Raw genomic sequence first — 19280 nt, 5'->3', positions numbered from 1 at the left:
GGTCAAACAAGACGTGTGACATCACGCCGCCCCGTGACATAAGAGGACGTCTGGTTCCCACTAAACGTGCGTCCGCGAGACTTCTGGTGTCCGCTGAAGGGTCCCATGCAAAGACTACCAATAAAACACCTAGCATACAGCTGCTGCACATACACACACACCCTTTTATATGTGTGACGATCATTTCTCACCGACGTCAAATAACTGCTTCGTCACGCTGACGAACCGACTTGAAGAGAATAAGTTGTGTGTTTCCTTTTGTGAAAGAACAATCGGCTGCAGTCAGTTGTCTGCAGTGGCGGGCCGTGGGCCTGGGGCCTGGGCCTTCAGTGAGGTCCTACACAGTCCCACCCGAATTAATCCACCTCTTATTACTATCATTATGATGCCATGGCTCTTGACCAGGGCTCAATACGTCGATCACGGCGTAGTATTGGTAGATCGCATGACATTAAAAAAAATTGGCCCGCCCCCGTCATTTTCTCTATAGCACGTCTTTGTTCATTTATTAAACTAAACAGCCGTCTGATGTTGATCGTATCTACACAACAGCATGTCATTTCTCTCGGCTCTCCGTCTCGCCCGCTGCAGAATGCGCGCATCGGGACGGAGAAAAAGAAGAAAAAAAGTCACTTGCACTCGTTTGTTCACTAAACAGGGCATTGTCGCACCCAAAGCAGATTTCAAGTATACAGGACTGTCTCAGAAAATTAGAATATTGTGATAAAGTTCTTTATTTTCTGTAATGCAATAAAAAAAACAAAAATGTCATGCATTCTGGATTCATTACAAATCAACTGAAATATTGCAAGCCTTTTATTCTTTTAATATTGCTGATTATGGCTTACAGCTTAAGAAAACTCAAATATCCTATCTCTAAATATTAGAATATCATGAAAAAGTATACTAGTAGGGTATTAAACAAATCACTTGAATCGTCTAATTAACTCGAAACACCTGGAAACACATTTTCAAATGTTTGCTTTTGTTTTGCTGTTATAAATCTTTTTTTTAACTTGGTCTGAGGAAATATTCAAATTTTATGAGATAGGATTTTAGAGTTTTCTTAAGCTGTAAGCCATAATCAGCAATATTAAAAGAATAAAAGGCTTGCAATATTTCAGTTGATTTGTAATGAATCCAGAATGCATGACATTTTTGTTTTTTTAATTGCATTACAGAAAATAAAGAACTTTATCACAATATTCTAATTTTCTGAGACAGTCCTGTATGCTCGACCAAATCGACATCTTCTCCTCCTTCCGCCATTGTGGGTTGAAAAAACAGCTTTGTAGTCCGCGAATTAATTCCGTTATCAAATTCAGTTTCCTAGTTCTGAGGTTTTGCATCTACCTGCCCATAGGACCCGCCTCTCAATATTGGTAATCCAATCAAAAGACGTGCAGCACTCCGCCTGCTCGCTGCTCCTGTGCCGCTTCCGGGGCCTTCGAGAAGGCCTAGAGGAGCCAACTCTAAAGCTGATTGGTTGACACAACATCGTCATTCCCATTCACTTGAAGCTACCAGCGCCTTCAATGTTGATTCTGAAGGCCTAAGGGCAGATGTTAGCCCCCTGGCAACACACGATGGCTGAATATGATTGGATAAAAGATCTAACATAAAGACCAGCCCTCCAAATCTCAACCTGGCGCTGGCAGCAGCGCAACCAAGAGGAACGCTATGAAATTAAGAGAATAACTCTTACTCTGGGAAATAATTGAATACATATTTGTGGGGAAATATATTTAGAAAAAAATATATATTCTGATGATGTTTAGGCCAGCAGAGAAGGCCTTGCTGGCCCTGACGGCCCGCCACTGGTTGTCTCTCACCTGTATTCGTGGGGCGGAGCGCGCGGAGTGTGACGGGCTAGTGTCGGAGCAGCGGGTCCACGGTGAAGGAGAAAGCCGAGACAACGCGCACTGGGCAGGCGCGAGTCAGACGGAGGGCGGGGCCGTGCTGCGTTTGACATTGAGCAAAAGGGAAACTCATAGTTACTTTGTTATGCTGTTCGTATATATTTTACGCATGTGAGTCTTGTGACACACACTATTGCTCAGAGGGTGTGATCATAATCATATAGTCATTTGATATTAAGCATCGAGAAACCATATATACCAGATGTCTAAATAATGACAGTGACAGGTCGTCAGAATCAACACGAGAATATGTGTATATGAATTATGAGTTGATGACACACAGTACTTCTCTGTGAGGACAGGCGGCTCTCTAGATTTGATTAGATATTCCTTTATTAGTTCCACAGTGGGGAAATTGCAGAATTGCTCTATTCAGTCAAAACTAGTTTTGATGTATGTGTGTATACATATTATTTTATTTTATATAATAGAATTTATTAAGAATTGTGTGTGTGTGTGTGTGTGTGTGTGTGTGTGTGTGTGTGTGTGTGTGTGTGTGTGTGTGTGTGTGTGTGTGTGTGTGTGTGTGTGTGTGTGTGTGTGTGTGTGTGTGTGTGTGACACAATGTATATGTTGTTTCACACATTGTGTCACACTGGCAGTGGCTATAATATAATATTATATAGATGTGGATTTCATATTATACAATATATGTTATATTATATTTATGATACATAATTGTATATTATATTACAGCTACTGCACAGTGGGAAACGCTACATTTGTTTGGATGTAATGACACTCTTAAACCACTGGGGGGCAACGACCTCTAGCCAATATTCCAAAATACAGTTATATGTTTTGCCCTGATGAAAGCCTGTCAGGCAGACCCTAATCTCAGAATGAGAACAGTGTAGCCTACCTCCCCAGCAAGTGCAAGCAACTGAATGGTAATATTTTGAATTCAGGTTAGCAATAGTTAATATTATAGCTATAGTTGGGGTTTTTGGTATGACAGTCGTACTCCATTTAATTTGGAGGCGGTCTCTAATGAGAATACCTACACGCACCAGCACCCGCAGGATTACAATAGAAAACCACCTGCTAGAGCAGAGGTACTCAACAGGCGGCCCGCGGGCCGCATCCGGCCCGCTGACGCTTATTTTGTGGCCCCCGACATGCCTGTTTTTTTATTATTTTTTTGTATTAATGTTTTTTTTTTTTATACATTTTTATTAATCCCCAAGGGGAAATTAGTTCTCTGCATTTAACCCATCCTTAGTTATTAAGGAGCAGTGGGCTGCGGTGAAGCGCCCGGGAAGCAACTGGGGGTTCAGTGCCTTGCTCAAGGACACTTCGACTTGCAACTAATGGGGTGAGCGGGGATCGAACCGACAACCTTGCGGTTGAAGGACGGCCCTCTTACCCCACTGAGCTACAGCCACCCCAAAATAAATGCATAATTATAATTAGCCAACCAAAATCGTGTGAAAATTATTGTAGTGCGCCTTTAATTTAAGTTCCCGCCTTTTTATCGCGCCAGCTCATCTGTTAAAATATTTTGCACCTTAATTAATGATGGCGACAAAGAAAAGGAAAGTGGATGACGAAAACAGGGTTTTCAACTCTGCATGGAAAAGTGAATTTGCTTTTGCGGAGATACACGGGAAACCAATGTGTCTCCTCTGTCAAAAAACAATCTCTGTCTCAAAGCGAGCGAATTTACAACGCCATCACGAACAGCTTCACCCGGAGTTTAAAGATGCCTATCCACCTGGCAGCGACCTGAGGAGAAACAAAATACAAACGTTGCTCAGTGGGTTTCAAGCCCAGCAATCCATGTTCCGCAGCGTTGTTAAAAGCAGCGACAACGTTACAGAGGCCTCGCTCAACATCGCCTGGAATATTGCGTAAGCCAAGAAGCCAGCTACAGAGGGAGAATTTCTTAAAAATACATTTGCGGACTGTGCGGAATCACTGTTTTCGGAATTTAACAACAAGGACGACATTATCAGACAAATCTCAAAGCTGCAGTTGTCTGATTCTACCGTGACCAGGAGAGTGGAAGTCATTTCAGACGATCTTTTATCAAAGTTGCTAAAAGACATTGAAAGTGCCGAGTACTTTAGTCTAGCATTCGATGAATCCACCGACCGCACAGACATCGCGCAGCTTATAGTCTGGGTGCGCTTTCTCAAAGGGGACACATTTGCCGAGGAAATGCTGGCTTTGCTACCGCTAGCAGGGCAAACACGGGGAGAGGATATTTATTCTGCAATGATGAGCTTTTTTCACGGACCAGGCTAAAACTTCAACTTACAAAAGCTGGTTTCTCTGACTACTGATGGGGCTCCTTCCATGGTAGGAAAGGAGAAAGGATTAATTGCTTTGCTCAGAAAAGATCCTGAAACGCCGGACTTCTTCTCATATCACTGCATTTTGCATCAAGAGCAATTGTGCAGCAAGCTGAGAGGTGGAGAGCTCAAAGTGACAATGGACTCTGTGACACGAACAGTCAATTTTATTCTTGCACACGCATTGAAACACAGACAGTTCCGTTCCTCGGTCCAAGAGTTTGAAAGTGCATACACTGACTTGGCGATGCATGCGGAGGTCAGGTGGCTTAGTCGCGGAAAGGTCCTCGATCGCTTCATGGAGCTGCTACCAGCTGTGCGCATATTTTTGGAAGAGAGGGGCCGACGTGATTTACTGGCACCCCTGGAAGATGACACATTCATGCACAACACCGCTTTTCTGACTGATATAACGCGTCACTTGAATTCACTCAATCTTAAGCTTCGAGGAAAACAAAAGGTTCTGCCGATGATGATGAATGATGTGGCTGCATTTGAAACCAAACTGAGCCTGTTTGCGCAGCAGCTTGAGGTAGGAAATTTCACACACTTTCCTGTTCTACAGGCCCAAGTGTCACAACCAGGTTCATTTTCACCCACCCCTTACTGCGCCTACCTCATGGAATTGAAAGAGGAGTTTTCCTCCCGGTTCACGGACGTTAAATCCTTGGAACCCGTGCTGGCATTCACAGAGAATCCCTTTGCTTGTGACGTACAGGCTACTTCAGTCTCAGTCACATCTGGGCAATTTGGAGTCGAAAGGGCTGCGTTTGAGGAACAACTCATAGAGCTGCAGCACAACAACATCCTCAAAGAAAGACACAAGGAGGAGAGCATTGACACATTCTGGATATCCTGTGTTCTGAGGAACACATACCCTGCATTAATCCTGTGTGCTCAGAAAATCCTGACCTGCTTTGGATCTACTTATGTGTGTGAAAGCTCCTTCTCTGCCATGGGAATAATCAAATCAAAGCAGCGTTCCCGTCTAACTGACAGACATTTGGCAGACTATCTCAGAGCAGCTACAACTGAGCAACAACCGGATCTGAAAGGACTTGTGAAAAGAATGCACACTCAGAGCTCTCACTAGGAATAAGTAAACAGTTGTTTGTTATATTGTTATTAATATTTGTGAAATGCAGACTCAGAGCTCTCAATAGGAAAAGTAGCAATTGCAAACTTTATCAATGTCATCAATGCAAAGCTATTCACTCCAGTGTTAATAAAACATCAGCTTGACCAACACTTGTCATCCTTGGAAAAGCAGTCGCTACACTACATTTGTTACCGAAATTGAGAATATTTGTTAAATATTCCATGATGCTTTGGAATGCATTAAAAATGACTAGCAAGACAGCATATTAAACAGCAGTAGTAAATACAGTGAATAAAATGGTACAAATATATGTTCATAATAATGTGTGGCCCTTTGCACCTGTTGTGGTTTAAATGTGGCCCTCTTGGCCTCCGAAGTTGAGTACCCCTGTGCTAGAGCTTGAGACTGCAGGTCAGCGGGGCAAACCATTAACTCATGAGTAGTGAGTTACGTATTATGCCAAAGTATTATTATTAAATAAATTGATATTTATGTTATAATTATAAGCAATCCCCTTGGCGGCTGTTTATCAAAATAATGCGACATAATTGTAACAGACAACTAAGGAAGTGAATTAGTGCCATGTGACCTTGCCGGCACTCTCGGTCCAAAGTGTTTGGTTTGTGAGCTCATTTGATGGACGGATTTAGGGGGGGGAGCTCCCCAATATTTATTTTAAAAGGTACGACGTTTAAGAGAGATGGATTATAATATCAGCACGCCTGATTACAATGATCACGTGTTCGTGGATCTTCTCCCTCTCCCGCTGTCTCGCTCTCTCTCTCTCTCTCTCTCTCTCCTTTCAGGCACAAAGAACCACAGCATGCAATGGAGAGAACACCAGCATCCTAAATCTATATTATAATCATCCCCAATAGTGTGGTCTTTGTTAAAAAAATTGCAAATGTAGCGTTTTGACACAATTACATTACTTTTGTTCCTCTTTTTTTCTGCTTTCACTTTTGAACCGGAAGTCTTAGAAACAATAAATATATCATTCTTGGACCAGATGAATCGACCCATATAAGCCACACACATAGGTCGTTTTAATTCTATTTTTAATTGTTTGTCATTAGTGTTGTTTTGTTGCTGCTTTTCCTACAGAGTTGGAGCAATCGTCCCCACATTTGGTCCAGAACATCCTGGACTTTTTGATTTGAGATGCTTCATTCAGTTTTGCTTTACCTGTCCCTCTGAGTTTTTTTCTCAAATGCTGGGCTCAAGGATTACAGCATATTTACTTTGTGCTTTTGCGACCACATTAGATATGTCTGAGTAACCATGTTGTTTAGCCACGAGGTAGCGCTGCAGCAGCAGCATCTATACATTTATGATATAAATTATATTTGTTTGACTATTTTTATTGTTTTTATTGTTTGTGTGACCTTGCACTATGGCCTGTGTGTTCAATATTTACTGTCCCTGTTGTGAATAAATATATTTCATGGACTAATGTCTACATTTGTCATTAATATGTGAATCATTATAGTGAACAGTAAATACATATTTAATTTAAGTAATTGCAATTCAAATGTTTATGAGAAGAAAACTAATATGTTACATATAGGTTATAAATAAATAAGTCAAGTACTGATATAATCTGTCTGCCACTGGGATAAAGTGGGAAACACTTTTCTTGATCAACAGCCCAACTGAGTCTCGAACCCGCGTCCAAACGTGGCTTTTCAGGACATTGGACAGCGTAGATAATACTGCAATTTCATTGGCTGTCAGTGAGTTCCCACAATCACGTCTTGCCCCCCCCCGCGGGGAAGGGGGGTTAAAGGTCTGAAATGAGCCAACACCTCTGGATGTGTGTATTCTTTGTATTTGCCGGCAGCTAGCAGCCGGGTTATCTGGAGTGACAGCAGATTAACGCACAAAGACATTTTATTTATCTAAAACCGTGTGGGTGATGGCACGGTTGAGGAGTGTTCGTCCGAGTCTGCATCCTGGTGTAACAGCAGCAGTGCGTCCCGGGGAACAGCGTAGTCGGCCATGTTGGGGAGCCCGGACACCACGCAGCAGCTCAGGGCACTGCGGGAAATGCCCATGTCACAAGCCTCCGTCCACTCAGCGGTCGTCCCCTCGTAGCTCTCCACGTTGCAGCAGCTGGTGTTGCCGTTGAAGCCCCCGACAACAAAGAGACGATCGTCCAGCACTTCGATGCCGAAGTTGCTGCGGGGCGTCACCATGGGCGTCACTTCCTGCCAGCTGTTGTGCACGGGGTCGTACGCCTCTGCAGTGTCCAGACAGTTGTTGCCATCAAAGCCGCCAACCTTTGGGACAGCAAGTGAAATATATGGTGAAAGAAAAGAAACTCACTCAACTCCTTCTGATTCATCTGTTGACTGAACGTCACACGAGTTTCATGTGAACTTACTGCATACACGAGACCTCCATATGCAGCGGTGCCAGTTCCGCTGCGCGGGATCCTCATGGGGGCGATCAGCGTCCACTGGTCGGCCCCCGGGAGGTAGCATTCAGCCGTCTGCAGGCACTCGCTCCCATTGAAGCCTCCGCAGATGTAAAGCTGGGGAGAACAGGAGGGGTTAAGTAGAGAATCACTTCTTCTGGCTTCAACTCCTTATAAATTATACCGAGATCTTTCTACTCTAGCAGGATGATTCCCATCGTCCAACTATTGGTGTTGGTCTCTAATATCTAATACGTTGCATCATCTTAGTAAAGTTTCTTTAAATCATGATTACAAACCTGAGACAAGCTATCAACAAACTGTCTAAAAAAGAAAGGGGATTCTTGTTTATGTCAGTGACATCCAGATAATAAGTGTTTACATGTTTTTCTACTTGACCATCCACATACAAATTAACCACAGTGTGCAATAGTGACACACACTAACTCACACATGCACCTCTTTTCACTTCCATGCACACAACATCACACATTCTCTCGAGAGCCCATATGTCTCTGAAGACCTTCAGTCTGACACACTTCCCCCCAGCCAATCACTCAATGCACCTCAAGACAACTGCATCAGGTCCCATGGAAACAAGGTAAACTACAGGTACACATTTACTCTGTTGCCCATAAATAACTCCCAGACACTTTCCCCCACCACACCACCTTGTTGTGCAGCGTCGTGCTGCTGGCGTCGCTCCGGTGCTCTTGCATCGGCGCGATGAGACTCCACTGGTTGGCCTCGGGCCTGTAGCGCTCGGCGGTGCAGAGCCACGAGTTCCCATCGAAGCCTCCCATGGCGTAGATGCATCCGTCCAGCGCGGTGACGCTCACGGAGCAGCGGCAGTGGCACATGGAGGCGGCCTCGTGCCAGACGCGCGTCCTCAGGTCGAACCTGCGCACGCTGTTAAAATACTCCGCCCAGTCGAAGCCGCCGATGCAGTAGAGGCTCCCGTTGAGGACGGCGGTGCCGTGAAAGGTGCGGGGACGCTCGCAATTGTTTGTCTTGTTCACCCAGTAGTCGGCGCGGAAGTCGTACGCCTCGATGGCGTTGGTTGGATTGCCGCCGCTCCAGCCTCCGATGGCCAACAGGACGGCGTTCGGGAGGCGACGGCGGAGGAGAGGGTTGCTGAGCGAAGGCCTGCTGGTCCTGATGTGACCGATGGCCTCGAGGACACCCCGGGCCATTGACAGGCACTCAGTGCTGGTGCTCACCAGCTCATTGGACAGAACCTTGAGCCGCATGTAGTTCAAACTCGTCAAGGCCAGTCGCACCTACGCAGAGAGAAAGGGACAGGAGTGTTGAATTGAATCTGGTAAACACCATCAGCCAAATGCTGAAGGTGCAAGTCCAAACGAAGTGACCGAACGTTATCATACCTTTGAAAAGAGCACCGCTATGTGTGCTTTCCGTGTTTCGGGCGCGTGGTCGATCCAGCGAAGGACGGCCTCGAAGGCGACGCTCTCGTTCCTCACGTTGAGGTCGTCTCTTTCGAGGAGGTCGATGAGCTGCTGCAGGGACAGCTGCAGGAACTCTTCGTGGCGAGCCACCTCCTCGAAGTGCTCCACCACGTGGCGGTAGGCCCTGCGCTGCAGTTCGGGGCAGAAGACGATGTCGGTGAACTCAAAGATGCCGATGCAGTTCTCCGCTTTGAGCTGCTCCCCGAGGAAGTCGCAGCAAGTCTGCACGACGGCCATCACGTTGAGCTGGTCAGCCGCCAGCAGCAGCTCCCGCACGTTTTCTTCAGTCACTGAAACGGAGCCGGTGTACGCAAACTCAATGATGAGCCGCATGGCGTCGGGAGACACTCCTGGTATGATGAAGACTTTCTTGCCTGGTGGGCACCAGCGTCCGAAGAGAGCACTGAGGGTGAAACATAGAAGCAAAGAGTTGGAAACAGACTTCAGATCTTTGAATTTTTTATTTTATTTTAAATTTATTTAACCAGGAAATGCCTCATTGAGATTAAAAATCTCCTTTACAAGAGTGTCCTGGCCAAGACAGCAGCAGCAGCACGTCACACAAAGTTCCATACAATACAACATGAAACAGTGACAGACAATATTTAAAAAACCGAAAAAACAAAATCACAGCATGAATAAAACCAAAACTAAGACTCAAGTCAACACAACCCAGTTTACACAGGAGCACATACCTCCGTCATATAAAACATCTACAGCTAGATGAATTTCCCTCCAATAAAATCGACACACGACCCCGTTTAGTATTAAAGGGGAATTAGACAACACGTTCACCACCGGACATCAGAGTGTAACTCGCAGTAAGAATGTCTCAAATATTTCATGTTACATTTTGTATTTAATTTTGTTTTGTGATCTCAATTCATCTCCGTGTTGTGCAGCTTCTCCGTTGTGCGTTGAGTCGAGCATCTCAAGTTGCATTAAAGTAATCTGGTCACTTTTCTGAACACACAAAATCCTCAATGCTACTGTGTTGATCTGCAAATCTAGCTGCTATGGAACTGAGGGAGCACTGTAGCATTCAAATTCAAATAATAATACAATAATAATCATAAATAACTGCACTCTGCAATCAATGTAGCATACAACACTTCATGGAAGTTAATAATTATTGTTGATTAGACGTTCACAAGCTTCAGATACAACTCACATGAAGTATTCGCTGCATTCACACAGGATGACCCTGTGGACGTCAAACGTCACGTTCTCCACGTTGATGACCGCGTCGCAAAACTGGCCCTCCAGACGGAGGTCGTTGAACACGGAGCGCCGGGGCGAAGATCCGGCCTGGTCGCTCATCTCGAGTTCCTGTAGTACGAGAGTTTCTTGAAGGTCGACTGGTCTCTTGGGTCCCGAGAGGTGTTTTGAGTCCATGGAGATAATGTGAAGGAGCAAGAATTCTAGAATGGATTCATATATCATCACCGACCAACTGACATCTACACTCAGAAAAGTTTGACCATTGTCTACTCAATAAAATTAAGGCAACAAAGTGACAATTAATATAATTGAATAGAATTTAATACTTCATCTTTGATTAAAAACTATTGATTTAATTAAGCAAATTTAAACAAAATATTAAATACAAATATGTTGGATTTACTAATAATATGGCAAATGTTGAGTAAATCCAAATCAATTATACAGGGGAAATGATTAATATTGACTAGGTATTCAAAAGAAAGTAATTTAGATATACCAAATAGCTGTGAAAAAGTAATTTAGATTTACTAATTATGTGGATGAAATTGATTTCCATTTACTAAATATCCGGATAATACCAATTTATATTTACTAATTTTATTGGTGAAAATGATTAATATTTACTAGGTTTTCAAAAAAAAGTAATTTAGATATACCAAATAGCTGTGAAAAAGTAATTTAGATTTACTAATTATGTGGATGAAATTGATTTCCATTTACTAAATATCTGGATAATACTGATTTGGATTCAATAAATAAAATAAGTTACAACAACTCAACTTGGAAGAATGTTACTTAATTCAACACATTTAAACTGAAATTGTTATTTATCTTTACATAAATACATTTTGCAAATCAACTTATAATTGGTACCACATGACTTAAAATCTATGTAATGTTATTGATTGTCACTTTGTTTGCATTTTTAAAAAAAATGTAGAATCTACTTAATATCATGCCTTCTTTTTGCAAGAATGTATTAAGGAACAGTTAACAAATTACCACATTTAGGACAACAGCAGTTAAACATTTATTTGTGCAACTTTGTTGACCATCTTTCAAAAACATTTGTGTAAAATGCCAAAATACAAAGAAATCCTGGTGTACACAAAAGAATCACAGCAGCAAGCCCTTCAAATGAGAATGACAAATTGGATGTTTCTGAACAACCCTGAATGGTAAATAACTGCAGCACTGAAACTCAGACAAAGCCTCGAAAAAAACCATGTGACTGTAAACGCACTGTAAAAAAGAAAAACTCATTGGGTCCAGACTGAAGACAGGTGGGGACAGAATCTCATGCCGACATGATGTTCAGGAAACTGGAACTTAAGGCAGGCGTAGTCATCATTACTGCTTGAAGACTCACAGGTCAACCGGTTGTCTGTGGGCTGACATGATTCTCTCTACAGCCAGAAAAAAGACAAAACAGAAAAGATTAACAATAATATAACTTTAAATAGCATTTACAACATGACTAGGTGGTTCGAACAATAAAAATGTATTCTGTTGTTAAATTAAGACACTGAACTTAAAACAACTTACTCCCGTTTATCCTTGACAACTTGTATCCGATCATGGGTCACACTAGTGGAACAGCAAAGAAGGTGTTGAGGTTCATGCTGGTAGTCGTAATCACACCTAAAAAGAAAGAGTAAGGGGATAAAGGACAAGGGGAGGACATACATCCTCTTCAGTAAAAACAAAATCATCTCAAGCATCAACTTTTGCTCTTTTCAATGCTAATGTTGTAAATAAAATGAAAAGGCTAGATTCACACTCAAGTGCCACATGTCGTCATCATGGCGGCCAAGGTTTGATTTCCGGTGGGCCCTTTGCTCCAGATCCTCCCCTGTGGTGCTTGTGTGTCTCTCTAGCTCTAACACAAATAAAGAAAAAACATCTTAAAAACAAATAATTGCTTGCTTCTGGCATTTAAATGGATTATAATCTCACCGTGTTGCTGGGTGTCATTAAGGTCACGAAGTTGTTCCATCCAAGTTGGATTATAATGTCTGAAAGGTGGCAGGAGAAAATAATTAGCATTTTACAATTAACTAATTGTTCTTAATTATCTGTACATAAATGTAAACATTGACTCAAAGGACACTCTTTGGTGACGTCCTCATCTGATAATGTGGACAGTAAATGAAGATTTGATCATGCAGGCATGAAAACGGGTCAGGGGTGAAAAAGGTGAGGAGGATAGCCGCGCGGGGGCGGGGGGGGGGGGGGGTGCTGGTGGTGACTTCCCCGAACATCGATGTTGGACGTTGTATGATAATCTATAGGTCCTCCATTCTGACACCAAGTCAGTGATCGGGCCCTATAATACTATAATAATAGTAATATTGTGTATAATATGTAGGGCTGTGAAACGATTACAATTTGTAATCAGGTTAATCACAGGTTTCTGTGGATTAATCATGATTAATCACATATTACCGATATTCTCTGTATATTTTGTGAGAACATAGAGATTTATGACAAAAGACGGATATATACATTTATACATTCTTCTATACAATGGTGCTGCAACTCAGCAGTTATTTAGCAGTTTTCTTCCATTTGGAACATTAATACATCTTCATCCTAAACAGAATGTTTAACCCTCCTGTTATCTTTGGGGTCAATTTGACCCCAGGCTGTTTTTCACTGTGTCAAACATATAAGAAATATCAACTTTTTTATATATTTAAAGGGCTATTTAGGTCGTCAACAAACAAACATAAAGTACCTCACACTTAAACTTGGGAAGCAATATTAATTCTAATAATTTTCTGGAGGTTTTAATTGCTGGGGTCAAATTGACCCCGAGGGTAAAATATGTTAGTAAATGTAAAGGTAACAGGAGGTTAAACAGAACATTTTTCTCTTGTTTGTCAACCATTAACTCCACCATGATACAATCTAAAGGCCTCTAGTCTTCCTCTAGCAGCTGCTGAGGCAAACTGACTGTGTGGGTTTCCTTCATGAACTGGGCCGTGATGAAAGGGACGGCGGGGACACCGCTGCAAAGCTGAAACTTAAAGGAATTGACCGAAGGGCACCAGCAGGAGTGGAGCCTGCGGCTTCATGTGACTCAACACGGGAAACCTCACCGACACGGACACGGACAGGTGGACAGATTGACAAGTGACTTTTTTTTTGCTCGGTCCCGATGCGCGCGCACGGAGCTCTGTGGCGCGCGAGACGGAGATCGATAAGTGTTAACGCAACGCGTAGAGACAGAAATGACATGCTGCTGTGGAGATACGATCAACAACAGACGTTTAGTTTAATAAAAGAACAAAGACGTGCTCTAGCGAACATGTCAGGGGGCGGGCCAATCTTTTTAATGTCATGCGATCTACAACACTACGCCGCGATCGACTGGCAGGTCGCGATCGACGTGTTGAGACCCTGATCTACAGGAAGGAAAAGTCGTAACAAGGTTTCCGTAGGTGAACCTGGGGAAGGATCATTACCGATGAACAGACCGTCTGCATGAGAGCGGACAGAGTTCAGATTGAAGTGGTGTATTGGAAGCTCATTTTGCAAGTGACTTTTTTTTCGTCCCGACGACCAACAACAGACGGATTGGAAGCTCATTCTGCGCATGCGTTAAATGCGTAAAAAAAAAAAAACTAGTTAAACCTGGAATTGAATTAACGCGTTATTTTTCACAGCACTAAAAATAATATGTGACAGTCTTTTTATTCAGCGGTATTCGGATCATTATTTCTTCTCTCTCTGACTCTCCTCTGTCCCATTCTGCATCATTGTGCATCATCCCTCTTCTGCTTCATTAAAATCTCCTTTTATTCGCCTCTGACTCCCCCCCCCCTTCCTTTTTTTCTCCCGGTGGTCCTGTCCCGTCATGCTTTGGCCGCTTTGCCACGCCTGTTTTGTATAGCGTGCAAGACGGAGGAAGACTCACTGGCACCTGCAACCGCCAGCCAATGAAATGCAGGCAAAGGAACGGCTGAATGGACAGAGAACAAGCCGTCCTAATTGGTCATTATTTCCATGCCAATCTATATTTCCCCTCCCTGCTAACCCCCAACACAGATGTGAGGAGTGGGAGGGAGGACAGAATGGGTGGTGGTGGTGATGGTGATGGTGGGGGGTCCTCCGAGGCCTGCTCCGCTCTCGACTGTGGCTTGAGCGCTGACCGTGAAACATCGCTGCTCGCTTTTGTGTCTTGTTTAAAAAAGGGGAAGCAGACTCGGTGGAAACCAGCAGCGCAGGGCGTGGGGGTCAGAGTTGAGACTCCCAGGTGGTTAATAACTGAAGAGCCGGCAGACCATAACGCCGACCCCAAACACACGCACACATGCACACAAACACACACAAACACATATTGCAAGTAGAGCATTTTTATGAGCATTCCGGTATATTCTATGACTTTGTGGACATCGACCAAATGCACAGAAGCGATGCTTAGTCAGGGCGAGTTTGTGTGTGTGTGTGTGTGCACGCCTACTGTCGACTAGCGCTGCCTGCGACGCGGCCAGGTCAAAGCGGCGCGAGGTGTTGGGACGGCGCGGCGCTGCAGTACAAAACGAGACGTCTGGCAGACGCGGCGGCGCTGGGAGGGGAGAGGTCAGGAGGTCATTTGGCGTTCAAGCCGACGTGAAACTGGGAAATACAGTGAAAATCTTCGCGGTGTGCAGAAAAAAGGCTAAAAAATGAAAAGCAAAGTGCAGCAACATAAATAAAGGCGTGTTGAAACCATATTTAAACTTTTAGTAATCGTCTGATTTGCAGGTTCGGATAATTAAAGGGAATATTCTGGAAAACCATAACCCAAGACATATCTGTATGTCCTTAACGGCTATGTTTCTGGGTCTAAATTCATCGCTTGTGTCCAAGTGTTTCATGTGTCATCCAAATGAGAGCTTGTTGTCAGCCATTTACTATATTTATTTAAAGGTGAGCTGTATTAACAGTTACATCAAGCATGTCTTATTCATTAAACATCGGCACTATTTCAAGGTCGCGAGAAACGTCTCCTCTCGGTCCTGAAAGTGAGTCGAGGACAAACGGGTAACACAGAACTGAGATGTCCGTCTGAAGGTTTCCAGAGGAAATGATAAATACACTTGAGTCTTGTGGTGTCTATTTATATGTGAAGAGGACGAGAGAGGAGATGCAGCGCAGCGGTGACTTCATTTCGGACTTCCTTCACGATGCTTGGAACATCTGGAATGGCCGTTTGACCGTCTCCCGTTGACCGTAACCCGCCTTTTGTGTTTGTGCAGCACAAGAGAGGCGGACTGCTCCTACCCAGCAGGTCATTGAGAGGCAACCAGTCCACGGGCCTCAGATTGGGAGGTTTCTCCAGGTGAGACGGCCATCGCTCTTGGTCGTACCTGCAGGCGACACACTGCGAGTTACAGGAACATCATGACATGAATTGAAAATAACAAGTTTTTTTTCCATATATATTTGTTTCTGCTTCTTCTGTGTGTTTTGTATGAGTCGTGTCATGCGTGTCACCTCCAGAGCACCCCCTGAGGGATCCTAGAGAAACCAGCCACCAGCTCCACGAGCAGAGAGTCCACAGAGACCGACGAGACCATCGATCCCAGAGTCACGACAACGAAACCCGCCTCTCCGAAATTGGAGATCCACAACTCAAGATCCTGGGCAACAGAGGAAACAGCGGATGGATGATAATTACCTTCGCATTCTGCGGAAGGTTATGTTTTGATCGCTGTGTATTTATTTATTTATTTGTATGTGTGTTATTCGCATAACTCAAAAAGTATTAAACCGAATCATATGAAATTTGGTGGGATGATTGGTTATTAGCCGGGGACCATTTGATTAGATTTTGGGATCGATCAGGTCAAAGGTCAAGGTCATGAAAAGGTCAAAATCTTCTTTTTACCATAGCGCGGTCAATTGTTATCCAATTGGCATGCAACTAATGCCAAAATGTTCATAATTCAATGCCCAATCTTGTGATATGCGAAGGTATGCGCTCTACCGAGTGCCCATTCTAGTTGGATCTGTTCTGCTCTCATGCCACAGACCCGGTGATCGATAGGGTCAAAGGTCAAGGTCATGAAAATGTACCAAAAAAGTGGCTGCGGCGAAGGTATGCGCTCTACCGAGTGCCCGATCTAGTTCTTCATTTAATTAGTGGATCTGTTTGTGTGATGTGATGACTGTGTGGAGTCACGCAGGTGTGTCTACGTGCAGATGTGTGTGTCTAGGCGTGTGTATATGTGTGGACGTCTGGCTCGGCGAAATGGGGTGACCTCTTTTATTTTGATGTATTTATTTTCCTGTACTCTCGGTGGGCGTACTAGTCGGAGGGTGGGTTTGTTGTCTATTTGTATGTCAACAAAAAGATGGAAAACAATGGAAGTGTCAGTTGAAGTGCATGTTTGCCGTGTTATGTGCCTGTCAATATTTCCAAATAAAAAAATGTATGAGAGAAGAAAAAAAACGAGGTTGAGTACGGGAGAGTGAGACGTGGTTGAAACCCCTCGCGGGCGTGTTCGGATAGAGGCGCATCGAGGAGGAGAGACCTGGTCCAGGGGCGTGGCCGGTTTGTTGAGGACACCCCCCACCAGCACGGCGTCGGGCGGGAGGGGCTGGGGGAACTCCAGGGAGAAGTCGGTGTTGAAGGCCCACAGCTCAGCTCCTTGATGCAGCTCCTCCAGACCCCCAGGGGGGGGGGGGCCCGACTCCAGGTGGCGCTCGGCCACTTCCATAAAAGTCGACCATACACGTTCCTGGCCTTCCACACAAGACGCATTAACAAAAGTTATAGTAATACTCTTAATCTCATTTATTGCCAGCGGGTATTAGCTCAACCACTTACTGGCGATACAAGGCAATCACATAGCATTCCAGAGATAGATTAAGCATATTTCAAATGAGAGGAGAGGAAATAGAGTGCTCCTTTACGATTAATAAAATGTGTCGGGGGGCTTTTTACAGTGTAGAGCGAAGACGCGTGTTGTTACGTAAGCCAGTTAATGCCACTTGACACTATGTGATCTCCTGTGTGTCGATGTATTCTCACCTATGAGAGCCAAGAGAGAATAAAAGAGGTTCTTTGCCCGAGCCAAAAGGTTCATTCGGGCGGTCAGCCGGGAGCTGAAGACTGGGATGGAGGCGACGGGGCTGGGGAGAGGACCGTTCAGAGCGCCGGGGTAGAACGCCACGGAGTGGATACCTGGAGAAAACGCATTAAACGGCTGTAGATGTATTCATTGCTGTTGATTTAATTCCCATGAATAAAACACGAAAAAACTGGCTCACATTAGGGTATCGATGCATACTAAACACATTTAGAAATGTAAAGCACGATGGGTTATTCACCAAAGTGACGAGGACAGCAGATGCACCGAGTTTGCGTGCCAGGATGAAGGAGCAGGGGTTGAATGCATCCAGGATGGCGATGTCGTAGCGCTCCCTCTGGAGGAAAGTCATCATCTCCGTGTCCCCGAGCAGCCGGTCACACTGATGGGACAGGTGCCCCATGAACTTCAGGAAGTTATTAAAGTTCTCCCTGGGAGAAGGAGAGAGAGAGAGGAAGGGAATATGAAGAGGAAAAAGAGAGGCAAAGGGGAGTCAAATACAAATATCCATTCAATAAAGTCTGATTGGGCATCATGCCAGGGAAAGAGAGCGTTTCTGCCAACGTGATTCAGTCGATGTAACCCGAGTCCACGCCGATACCTTCCCAGCAAAAACTGCGTCTGTTGCTCCAGGAACCAGCCGTTGTGTTCTGCGATGTATTTCTCTCCTAAGGACCAGGCGCTCGTCCGGTAACTGTCCGCACGGCCGGCGTAGGAAAGTCCTGGGAGAATTCAACCGGAAAGTGAAGTCATTTAAATGAAGATTAAAGTGACCGCATCGCATGAGAAAATGATGAGAGGGAAAGTCGTGCAGGCGTGTTTTTTGTGTACATGTGTGTGTGTGTGTGTGTGTGTTTGACCTGTGATAACAAGGTTTCCTAGTTGCAGGAGCATGCGGACCTCGTGGCCGTGCTGGTGGAGGCTGTGAGAAATCTCATCTAACAGCAAGTAGTGGCTTCCTCCTGGGGGGGGGGGGGGGGAGACTCAAAGTCAAATAACCGCACTGAGCACGCTTGCGGCTCACTTGTTTTGCACGATTTATTAAAAAAATACACAAACATAACAGAGATAGACAATATCACTAAAAGATAAGCTCACTGAGCTTGTATGAAAGAAAAAAAAACATCAATCAGATTGCCACTGATGCATTGTGGGTTTGGGCTTTACGCAGCCTAAAAAAGTATTGTCCATTCAGGATTCAATTTTTCTGATAATTTATTTAACTAAACTAAACAAACAAACACATTAACTCCTCACGCTGCCTCTTCTGTGCTGGTAAAAATACATAGTCCTACCCAGGTGCATGCTGGTCCTGTAGCTGTCTACTCCTACATATAAGCACAGGTGCCCACCGTGTTACACAATTAACAAACAAATGAACAACCAAAAGACTAAATATATCCAGACAACAACGACAAATAATAAAACTAAAAACTATCACAATAAAAATCTATTCTAATAAATCAAAACATCCAACATAAATAATAAAACAACCTGAATCATTAAACAATACTACTTGTCAATAAAATAACTAAATACTTATATCAAATAAATAGCTCCAACAATAATATTAAATCTCACCATATGACCCTCTGACCAGGTGTTATTCTTTTTTCTTCTAATATTTCTGAATAAAGACTCACATTAATGCATCTAATACTTCTCCACTACTCACCGATGAGACGTCAGGATCTTGGCAGATTGGAGCACTGGAAGAGCCAGAAGAGAAAACATCCAAAATACAATCCCCATGTCGAGAGGACCGAAAGTCGTCTGCAATACA

The 19280-nt window shown here is 44.0% G+C and overlaps 2 protein-coding genes, 1 long non-coding RNA gene and 1 pseudogene across 3 annotated transcripts; 1 reads left to right on the top strand and 3 right to left on the bottom strand.

Moving 5' to 3' along the window:
* LOC130196989 (kelch-like protein 10) overlaps nucleotides 1–19280 on the top strand; it is a 94319-nt pseudogene that overhangs the window by 9264 nt on the left and 65775 nt on the right.
* On the bottom strand, nucleotides 5378–10514 carry LOC130196326 (kelch-like protein 10). The gene is made up of 5 exons (XM_056418351.1): nucleotides 10366–10514; nucleotides 9114–9597; nucleotides 8400–9008; nucleotides 7696–7845; nucleotides 5378–7591 (listed from the first exon to the last, which is right to left on the bottom strand). Exons 1-5 carry the CDS (start codon nucleotides 10512–10514, stop codon nucleotides 7211–7213), a joined length of 1773 nt encoding a protein of 590 aa, XP_056274326.1. The 3' UTR covers nucleotides 5378–7210.
* Nucleotides 11436–12573, bottom strand: LOC130197017 (uncharacterized). The gene is made up of 4 exons (XR_008832356.1): nucleotides 12375–12573; nucleotides 12197–12297; nucleotides 11964–12059; nucleotides 11436–11824 (listed from the first exon to the last, which is right to left on the bottom strand). It is a non-coding gene; the product is annotated as an uncharacterized LOC130197017 (long non-coding RNA).
* Nucleotides 15309–18229, bottom strand: LOC130196324 (UDP-glucuronosyltransferase 3A1-like; the record flags this gene model as incomplete). Its single annotated transcript, XM_056418349.1, has 6 exons — nucleotides 15309–15772; nucleotides 15900–16045; nucleotides 16940–17151; nucleotides 17440–17592; nucleotides 17765–17928; nucleotides 18099–18229. Coding segments are annotated over 6 exons (1056 nt in total), but the record flags the coding sequence as incomplete, so codon positions are not given.

This window comes from Pseudoliparis swirei, chromosome 7 (genome assembly GCF_029220125.1).
Source record: "Pseudoliparis swirei isolate HS2019 ecotype Mariana Trench chromosome 7, NWPU_hadal_v1, whole genome shotgun sequence".
In the NCBI taxonomy this organism is placed as follows: domain Eukaryota; kingdom Metazoa; phylum Chordata; class Actinopteri; order Perciformes; family Liparidae; genus Pseudoliparis; species Pseudoliparis swirei.
The sequence above is the reverse complement of the archived record's forward strand: the minus strand, read 5'-3'. Positions and strand labels throughout refer to the sequence as shown.

Coding starts and splice junctions, on each gene's coding strand:
- LOC130196326 (XM_056418351.1), bottom strand. CDS start 10,514: ATGAGCGACCAGGCCGGATCTTCGCCCCGGCGCTCCGTGTTCAACGAC. Junction 9,009..9,113: donor TAGCGGTGCTCTTTTCAAAG/GTATGATAACGT, acceptor CTCTCTGCGTAG/GTGCGACTGGCCTTGACGAG. Junction 7,846..8,399: donor GCACGACGCTGCACAACAAG/GTGGTGTGGTGG, acceptor TGTTCTCCCCAG/CTTTACATCTGCGGAGGCTT.